The sequence below is a fragment of the Aedes albopictus genome, chromosome 3 (assembly GCF_035046485.1).
Source record: "Aedes albopictus strain Foshan chromosome 3, AalbF5, whole genome shotgun sequence".
Classification (NCBI taxonomy): domain Eukaryota; kingdom Metazoa; phylum Arthropoda; class Insecta; order Diptera; family Culicidae; genus Aedes; species Aedes albopictus.
Genome location: NC_085138.1, coordinates 105,418,923 through 105,429,773, shown reverse-complemented (window position 1 = coordinate 105,429,773; position 10,851 = coordinate 105,418,923). Strand labels below are relative to the sequence as shown.

Below are 10,851 nucleotides of genomic sequence, written 5' to 3'. Positions count from 1 at the left end.
GCTCAAGTTATTGGCCAATCACTGATGTTATACGATTATATCTTGCATTTTGCAAATGTTCCTGATACTTAAACACACAACTTTTTTGAACAGGTTGATTACAGATTTTAAATTTTGCGTATCATTTTTATTGCTCCATAACTTTGCTGAACATTATAATAATCTCCAAATAATTCTTAATGTTCCATTTGTTGATGTCCAGGGGTTTTCTCCTAGAATCTATACATTTAGGTAATTGCGGATCTTACACGGTGCGGCAGGAAAAAATGCTAAATTTTCAGGGCGTTATCACTGGCTAAATATGGGATTTATATGATAATTTCATCATGATAGTATAACGTTTGCATTACAAAAAAATGGACTTTTTTCAAAATGTGTTAGAAAATGAATACGCCAAATATAAACAAGTTATTTTTGTTCCCAAACGGCATTATATTGGTAATGCTAGAAAAATTGGTACAGGCACTTAAAAGCCACGGACACGTTTAGTACTTCCAGTGAGCTATTCGCTCTTTGAAGGAAGCACGACACTAGACAACGGACTAGCATGCAACGCCCAGTGGCACAGCCGAACACTTTTCCTGACAGCTGCGGCGGGAATCGAACCCGCGCTTCTAGCACGATGCGACTAAATGCTTGGTGACACTAGCCGCACGACCACGAAGCCACAAGTCAGTTTTATTGAAACTAGTGAGTACGTTGGTTACAGTAGCTGATAACGAACGTGCGGACATGGAAACTGTTACACTGAACGGCGGCTTGCGGTGAAAATTACTATTCTGAGGGTCAATTTAAATGCACAACACCGCTAAATTTGTGCAGACTGAGTTTCGTTTTAATTCAACAGAATTATGTTTTCAATTTTACCATGGACTCGATTTTCAATTAAAAAAAGTTTCTGTTGCCAACCGGATTCGAACCAAGAACCTTGACATCACCAGGCTCGCACGCTACCACTCGGCTATCGAACCAGTTGATGTGAGAAGAAACAAAACGCACACAAAAAGCGTTAATGGGTCGATGATCATGTTTTGCCATGGTAAATTTAAAAACATTTTTATGCTTGTCATTACTGCAAGGCTCCTTTCAGTGTACATATTAAGTTGTATATACTCCTTATTTCACTTCTCCTTACTAACCAACCCTTCGAAATCATTGAGAAACTTGTAAGAAATAAAGATTCCATGTTACCCGAAGTGTAAAAAACCAGCAAATTTCGACTTATAATTATGTCATGCTAATCGTCGTTGTAGATCATTCTTCTTCTTCTTCTTTATGGCTCTACGTTACAACTGGGACTTGGCCTGCCTCTCTCCAACTTAGTGTTCTTTTGAGCACTTGCACAGTTATTAATTGGAGGGCTTTCTTTGCCAGCCATTGCATGAATTTTGTATATTGTGAGGCAAGCACAATGATACACTATGTCCAGGGAGCCGAGAAAATTTTCCCGACCGGAACGGGAATCGAACCCGCCGTCTTCGGATTGGCGATCCATAGCCTTAACCACTAGGCTAACTGGAGACCCATGTCAAAGCAGAATCTCATCATCCCCATGATATTTGTGAATGAACTAAGATATCTTCCGTGAACTTTTGGTACAATTGTTCCGGCAGCACTGCTCCAATGCAGGAGTGTATACACGCCGTTGATGTCAAACAAGATGTCAATGCGATTGTGGCAGGTCCGATTGGCAGCTCATGTCAAGTGGATGACTAGCGATATCGATACGAATGCAAAACATCGGTAGTGCGTTATAATTAATATTTGATCCCTTATTGTATTTCTTAGTTTGGATTGTTAGCCGCTGAATGTAAGTTCCGCTATAATTTATATCACTGAATTCAGCTTAACAGATATATTTACACAAAACTTTACAGCATATTCTATAAGAGTTATCCTGTAGTCATCTGTAGGTAAAAAGGGTCTGAGAACAGGTAACCTTAACCTAAATTTGCCACCAATATAGTAAAATTAATTTTGTTTGTTATAAGAGATTGTCAACATTTCTGAAGATTGTTCTGGAACTACAGTTTAAATTGTACACACGAGAAGACTATCGTAAGTTTATTCACATATGATGAATTATACATTTCTAATAAATGGTACTTTTTTAGCTTTAAGCTTCGACGATCAAAACGCTCTAAAGGTTCTTCTGCCTTCCGAACAACAATTGATACAAAAGTTTATGAAGTTTTTGAAGGAAATTTTGTTATTGCTGTGTGCGATGCAACGGTGCCCAAATGTGCTTCATCCGCGGTAACCCAATGTTACCAAAGGCAACTTAGCAACCATAGTTAATATCACCGCCAACCTAGGATTCAAAAGCTCCCACTGATATCATCGGGTTACTTGTTAGAAAATCTTACTGCATTTGGTGCTCCCGCATTTGATATTTGCGTTTCCAATGCACACAGAAATACCGAAAGAAAGTTATGATTTAACCGTATTTTCTTAACAGTGCTGCCCTACTTCAAAGCGCCATTATTATGTGAAATGATCACAGTCATCTAAGCTTTCCAGGTATTTTTATCAACCATGCATAGGTATTTTCGCATTTTTTTTAACGATTTTTTCTCAATGGAGCACAGAGATGCACTGCAATGCATTGTATGTGCTTAGTAGAAAATCATTGGAAAAAAACACGGAATTTTTCAACACTGTTTCACATTTACTAGAATAACTTCACAATTAATGCATATATCGTTATGAAAACTGGAGTGGAAGTAGTAAACAAGTTTTGAAGTCGGGGATAATTAAAAAAAATGACACTCCAGTGGAAAAGAACTTCATGAAAAATGGCTGAAAAAATTCCATTTTTTAATGCAAACTTTATGTACTAGTCAATGTCTTTATTCTAGTACTACAAAATAAAAATGAACATGTTCTATTTCTAACATGTGATAATGTAAGTCTGAAAAGTGAGTATCAATAAACTGCACGCCCAATGGTCATAAGACAAAATAATTAATATAGTAAATATTTTAACTATAATGCGATGAAAAACTAGGCCATACTAATCCAGAGCCATGTTTTTTCACACGCCAGATGAAATCAGTACATACCTACTATGATGAAAATGTAGAGACAATTAAATTGTTCTTTTTATCAGATATGAAATTCGGCGAGCTGTTTACTTTTCAGCGGTTCGAAAATACTGATATTCTTCACTCTTCAGTATTATCTACCGTCTTGTGGAAGTTAGTTGCCAAAATGGATAAAACTTTAAATAACTTATCACAAAACTACCCTGATATATATCATGAAACGATAAAACATAGATTAATTAACCTCAAATGGACGAAAGTGAGGTTTGAGGTGAAAACATTTACGCATTTTGTCCTGCCGCCTACGCTACAAGGTTTATCGTAGTTAATTAATTCCGATATTACAGCAACTATGGAAAGAAGAGATTGATCGGATCAAACTGAAAAGGAGAAAGGAATCGAAAGTACTGCAAGCAGTTTGAAGAGAGAAGCGGAAGCAAAAATCTGTATCAGAACAAGAAAGCGGCATGGGGTGGAAGCCTGAATCGGCAACTGGAACCGATCTGAAGTGGATACCTGGTTGGAGAAAACCGAATATGGCTTAGTCGACGGTATGTAATAATTTTGATGGTTGAGATTTTTTTTTTATTTTTCTTTTACCAAACATTGATTGATTTGATTGGTTTAGCTATATTATAGAGACTTTCAGCCCTTGGCTGGTTCGTTTATCAAACATTTCTCACTCGGGAACAGTGGCTTTTGCTCAAGAATTGTTAATATGGAAGATAACTACGAGAGCGTTTTAAAACTGACATTAAGTTTTAAAGCTCTTAGTGTGTTTGCCATCCCAAGTATTCTTGGAGATGTTCTTAAAACCATAGATTGATGAAGAATAGTTGTGCTCAGCAGAAACCATTATAAGATCAATTTGATTATACAATGCTTTGAGAAAATTATCGTAAAAATAAATAAAACCAAATAGAACCAAGATTGCTTCTTGAATAGGGTGATCCCTAGGAGTGTAAATAATCCCTCGGGTGTAAATAAAACCTGGAGGCAACCCCCAGCTTAAGGCGAAACTGGAAGCATTTTCTCATTTTTTTGGTTTTTGATTTTTTATTAAATAACAAAGCAATATTTTCAAAATCGGTTTTCGTACATATGTAGAGTATGGATCAAGGTATCTTCTGAATTTTTTGAGGTGAAAAATGTTTTCCGTTTTTGCAGAAACCATTTTTTTGTGAAATTTCGTTCAAAAATGGTTTCTGCAAAAACGAAAAACATTTTCCACCACAAAAAAAATCAGAAGGTACCTTGATCCATACTCTACATGTGTACGAAAACCGATTTTGAAAATATTGCTTTGTTATTTAATAAAAAATCAAAATCCAAAAAGTGAGGAAATGCTTCCAGTTTCGCCTTGAGAAAAAAAAACCTAGAGGCGATCCTCAGGGTATAGAATTAAATCTAAAGGCGATTGTTGGGACAGCAATGGAAAAATCCTTCGGACGATCTTGTAGCACGACTCGTTATATCTGGTACGTGAGTCAGCTTTTTAGCTGCAATATATTTCGCTCAATAATTATCGAATTAAATACATGAAATAGATATGACTTACATTTCTAGTCCTCGGTTGTAAGCTTGTCCACTGTCCAACAATTCGTATTTATTTTAACTAGATTTAAGCTGATTTTAGGATAAGTTTTAATAATTCAACCTTCTAGTTATAAGCACATTTCTGTTTGTTTTTGTTTCGTATTGCATGTATATAGGTAGCAACAAATTCTATTCAATTCAACTGTGCATGACATATCTATTCAATCTTACACACTATGGTTTTCTGCTGCGTGTGGATCGGGTGACCCTTTCGCACCGGAGTGCTGATTCCTCGTCGTTCGGAACATCCCCCGACCCGTATTGCTTGAAGTCTACTTCAGCGGTACCTCCGACTTCCAGAACCGCCAGCTTCGCTACCGACCGAACCAGCACTCCTGCACTGGCAGTCGCTACTTCCGCATTCCGTATACGGCCGTCTCGTCCTGGGAACACGCGGAGCACTCGTCCTCTCAACCATCCATTCCGAATCCGGTCCTCCACTACTACCACCAAATCTCCTACTTGAACAGACTTGTAGTCCTTGAACCACTTGGTGCGCTTGGTGATCGTTGGCAGATATTCTTTCACCCACCGAGCCCAGAACCTGTCCAACAGCTGCTTGCAGAGGTCCCAATTACAACGTGCCATCGCTATTGCTTCGACCGGTTCCCTAGCCGGCTGGTTGACACCACTGGTGCTGAGCATTAAAAAGCAGTTCGGGGTAAGCGCTTCTTGCTCCTCGGAGTAGATTGGTAGGTACGTGAGTGGCCTCGAGTTAACGATGGATTCTGCCTCAACCAGTTCCGTACGGAGAGTCTCATCATCCGGCTTGCCACCGGTAGACAATGATGCCAGCGCGCTTTTAACCGACCGGACCATGCGTTCCCAAGATCCCCCCATGTGCGGTGTGCAGGGAGGGTTGAAACGCCACTGCGTGTCCGTATTGGTGAACGTGCCAGCCAGGTTGCTGTTGATGCGCTGCAACTCTATTTTGAGGTCGCGGCTAGCACCCACGAAGTTTGTTCCCCGATCGCTGAATATTTCCCTCGGGGCCCCCCTCCGTGCGATGAACCGCCTGATCGCCATCTTGCAGGACTCCGTTGTCAGGTTATGCACCACCTCCAGATGTACTGCGCGTATGGTCAAGCAGGTGAATAACGCGACCCAACGTTTCACCTCGCTGCGTCCTTGCTTAACCAACATCGGCCCGAAATAGTCCACGCCGACGTAGGTGAATGGCCGAACATGTGACGCAGTCCTCGCTTGTGGAAGTGGAGCCATCCTTGGGATCTCTGGAGCCGCCTTGTACACTTTACACCACTGGCACTGCTTCCCAGCTTGCTTGAAGGCCACCCTTATCTCCGACACGTGGAATTTTTGGCGCATCTCGTTCACAGCCGTTTCAGCATTGCAGTGTTTGTGCTGCCGATGGTACCAATCGACAAGAAGTTTCGTGCCGCTGTGTCTCTTGGGAAGGATGACCGGGAACTTGAAGTCGAAGGAGACCTGCTGCGCAGCTGCAATCCTACCGTCCATCCGGATGACACCTTTCTCGTCCAAAAAAGGCGATAGTTTGAGGATTTTGCTGGTTTTCTCAAACTTCTGTTGTTCAGCGATGGGAAGTTCTCGGTTTCTCTTCAGAATAACTAGCTCGTCTTCGAAGGCCTCGTGCTGGATCTGCTGGTAAACGGTTGTCTCCGCTCGCTGCAGTTCATCACGACTTAACCATTTCGTGTTATTTGGTGACTGCTTCTTTGCCTTGAATCGGAGATTGTCTATGAACCGCCGCACGTAGGCCATAGCACGAACTAGGCGTTCCCATTTCGAGAACCGTTCAAAATGCAGCAACTGCTCCCTGTCGACGCCATGGTGAAGGTGAACCGGTCGAAGTTCTTCCAAGAGTTCCTCTGCTTTCGTCGTCTGCTGTGGCCACGAATCTGGATGCTCGTACAGAAATGAAGGCGCTTGGAACCAACGACTGCCTGAGCTGATATCGGGTCCTTTGCCCCACTTTGTAGCATCGTCAGCGACATTCATGCGTGATGGCACCCACTGCCATTCATCGACCTGCGTCAGATCGTGGATTTCTGTCAGCCTAAATGCAACGAACTGCCGATATTTTCTGGGATCTGCCCGCAACCAGGAGAGAAAGGTGCAGGAATCACTCCAGAACGTTTTCCGCTTGATTGGGATCGTGTGGTTCTCCATAACGGACTTTGAAAGCCGAGCCCCGAGAATGGCAGCTGACAATTCCAGCCTGGGAATCGACAAAAGCTTCAGAGGGGCTACCTTCGTTTTCGCCGATACCAATGAACATCGAACCCTTGTTCCTTCAACGATTCGGAAATAGGCCACTGCTGCAAAGGCTTCCTCGGATGCATCCACAAAGATGTGGAGCTCGACGGACGTGTAGTCTTCGGAAGAGTAGCCAGGAAAGTAGCAGCGTGGGATTGCAACTTCGTCTAGCTGCTGCAGTAACTTGATCCATCGTTTCCACTGGTCTAGCAGAGTGGCCGACAAACGTTCGTCCCAACCGAGTCCAGAGCGCCAAATATGTTGAACGAGCACCTTCCCGTGGATGACGAAAATGGCTACCAGTCCGAGGGGGTCGAAGATGCTCATAACCGTCCGCAGAACTTCTCTTTTGGTCGGAACAACGTTATCCGAGAGGAGAGCCAGAATTTCTTCTCGGAACACGCCTTGGAAGACGAAGACATCTGGTTCAGGCTTCCAGATCATGCCGAGAACCCGTTCGTAAGCGGCCGATTTGTCGATCCAAATTTTCTTTGCCGAATCTGTTGGCTGCTCCCCGACCCGTGTTAGAACGTAACTCGAGTTCGACAGCCAATTTCTAATGACGAAACCGGCCTTCGAGTGCACCAATTTCACCTGCTCTGCCAGTTCGACTGCTTCTTGCTCGGTGTCCACGCTGCACAAAAAATCATCCACATAATGGTGCTTCGTAATTGCCTCCACTGCCTGCGGAAACTCTTCAGCAAACTCCTCGGCATTCCGATTCTTTACAAACTGGGCTGCAGATGGTGAGCAGGTGGAGCCAAACGTCGCGACGTCCATGACAAAGACCTCGAAGGGCTCAGATGGATCATCCCGCCACAAGAATAGCTGTGCCGACCGGTCCTCAGGTCGAATCAAGATCTGATGAAACATCTCGCAGATATCAGCGCTAATGGCCACCTCGAACTGGCGAAACGATGACAAACCCGAAGGAAGCGGGGTGAGAAAGTCCGGTCCAGCAAGGAGAGCAGAATTGAACGACTGGCCTTGGACTTTAGCGGCCGCATCCCACACTAATCGCACCTTGTTCGGTTTCCTCGGGTTCGTAACGACGTTCAGTGGAAGAAACCAAGTCCGCTTTGGATCGAAACTGGCTAATTCCTCCGGACTCGCCTTATGTGCGTATCCCTTGGCTTGATATTGACTGATCTGGGTCTTCACGTTGTCGTACAGGTCGGGCTTTGATGCTAGGCGGCGCTCAAGACAGCGGAATCGCTTTTCCGCCATGGGCCGGCTGTTCGGGAACTCCACGTGGTTGTCCTTCCACAACAAGCCTGTCTGGAACCTTCCTGACTCCGTTCGCACTGTAGTTTCTTCCAGAATTTGTCGTGCACGTCGATCATCGTCGCTTTCCATCGTACAGGTTGCTGCACCCGCACTTTCCATAGCAAAAAACTCCTTAACGAGGTCGTGAAGCTCCTGATCGGGTGAGCGGATAGAAATGTGGAACAGCTGATGAACTGATCGATCAGCTTCGTTGGATGTGCTTCCGTAGACTGCCCAGCCAAGCCGAGTTTTAGCTGCGATTGGGCTACCTCTTGGTCCTTCTCTGCTTTTACGTGTTGCCATCACGAATGAATTATCCAAACCAATCAAGATTGTAGGAATGGCATCCGCGTAGCTTTGGACGGGTAGTCCTTGCAGATGTGCGAACTGCTTGGAAAGTTCGCTGAAGTTCAACGACTGAACCGGAAGGTTGAGATTCTTGACGGTATGCACTTCCTTCAAGTCCAGCATTGTGGTGTTTGTCGCACCCGAAATCTGCAACTTTATCAGCTGTGATTCGTCTTCCACCCGCTCAACTCCACTGGTCCACTGCAAGCAGAGTGGATGTACGTTGCCGGTCACTCCGAGTTCAGCAGCTACCTTCGCTTCCACCAGAGTTCTAGATGAGCCGTCGTCGAGGAAGGCATAGGTCCTAATTGTCTTACCATTCCCGTGTAGTGAAACTGGAAGAATCCGGAACAGTACGGTTTGCTTGAGCTGACGGTGAACGGTAACTGTGCTTGTAGTTGTCGGTGGTTCGGTTGCTCGGGATGATTGGGGATTTCCCGGATGAAGGAGTTTGTGGTGACGATCCTCACAACCATTCTCCCCACAGTTGCTTGCCTTGCATGGGAACTTTCCGTGAGAACCCAAACAGCGACGGCATAGGAATCGCTCTTGCACTAACTTCCAGCGGTCTGCCAGTTGCATCTTGCGGAAGGTGTGGCAATCCTTGATTCTGTGTCCGTCCTTCTTGCAGGATACACAGGGTTTCGGCTTGTTCTCCTGACGATTGACAGCAACGCTTTCCACTATCTTCTCCTCAGAGGCGTGCACGAACATTTTCTCCTTCGTCTTCGGTTTCTCTTGCTTGCCACGATGTCCATCTGCTTCACTGAAGAACGTCACCTCGCTGGCGGCTGTCACAATCTGGTCCATGTAGTTGCCAAACGTAGTAAGATCGGCGTGCACATGTTGACGCTTGAAGAGTGACCAGTTCAGCTTAAGAGTGGCTGGCAACTTACTCACCAACTCCTGAAGCAACAATGGATTAGAAAGGTGATCATGTAGACCCGCTGCTTGGAGGTGGCTACAAAGGTTTTTGCATGCCAAACCGAAACCGATCAAACTCTCCAGGTGTTCCGACTTGGGGGTTGGCGTTGCACGAAGCTTGGAGAGTAGCGAGCTGATGATCTGCTCTGGACGTCCATACAGCGTTTTCAACGTGTCGATGATCAGCGGCACAGATGAAGGATGCATCAGATGGCTTCGAACCGCTTCCAGTGCGTTTCCCTTCAGGCACCGCTGCAGCCGCATCAGGTTTTCTCCATCGGAATAGCCACACATATCGGTCGTATTCTGGTAGCAGCTCAGGAACAACGGCCACTCGACTGGATCACCGGTGAAAGCAGGAAGCTCTCTGGGCACGACGTGTCTGGCGGCGAGTTGTTGTGAGTTTGGACCACTGAATAGCTGTCGCCGGGCAACATCGTTGGCGGTGGAGACGGCAGAGGCGATGGGGGAAGATGTGGGAACCATCGGCGACATGATTGGAGTCAATCGAGAGGAAACTGTGTGCACGGAGGGGGGAGTAGAGTGGGCTTGGGGCGTACTCATATGTGCAGGAACGAATGGTAGAATGGGGGGAAGTAAGCATGGTCCGGTGGCCGGAGGGGGTGTTTTATTTATTTGTTCGACAGCTCGTGCCGGTGGTGACGAATCGAGCGAGCTTTAATATTCAGTTGCGGAGCAAGTGTTGTAATAGTATTGGAGCACGTATGACTTACCGAGCTGGTGGCTCTGATACTACCGTCGATGGGCGGAAATTCGTATGCAACTTTGCGCGCCGGCCGTGGCACATTCACCGTCGATGATTGCGTTGGCAGGAATTGCTGGGCTTCGTCCGGGTTTCGCTCTGGATCTTGAGTATGACCGGGTGTCTTGGCCATCAACTGCTGCTGGAGGCTGTCCGCACACCTTTGGACCTCGCTCAGCTGCTCCATCAACGCCTCCGGTGTGGTAGGAGAAATGGAGAAATTCACCGCAGTCGGCAGCACCTGATGATCCGTCGAAAACGTCTTGAAGCCACCTACAGCACCGTCGTCGCAGTCCGTCTCGATGGTCTGCACGGTATCGTGCACGTCATTTTGAGCTTGCAGGTGAGCTAACCGACGGCGCGTCGTAATAAACGATGATATGGCAGTTTGCTGTACGCTCGGTGCAACTTTGTCCACTGGCGCCGGATCCTTATTGATGGATAACGATCGCATTTGGGACACTATCGACTCGTCCAAGCGGCTAGTCACTGGAACAACCTTGGGGATGGTGCCGGTCCGGGACTGAGAACCCACGGGGATCGTTTGTGGTCCGGTGGTGTTACTCGTAGTCGGGACAAACTGGCTCTGTACCCAATCGTGCGTTCTTCGTGAGCGGGCACTGGAGGATTTACGTGTATTACCGCTACTGCTGCTACCTTCTTCGTCTTGGTCGA

At 45.6% G+C, this 10,851-nt stretch overlaps 1 protein-coding gene across 1 annotated transcript; it reads right to left on the bottom strand.

Annotated features, from left to right (window-relative positions):
- Positions 1 to 4,814: 4,814 nt before the first annotated feature.
- Positions 4,815 to 9,908, bottom strand: LOC134290308 (uncharacterized). The gene has a single exon (XM_062857416.1). The coding sequence runs from the start codon at positions 9,906 to 9,908 to the stop codon at positions 4,815 to 4,817; it is 5,094 nt and encodes a 1,697-aa protein (XP_062713400.1).
- Positions 9,909 to 10,851: the final 943 nt, after the last annotated feature.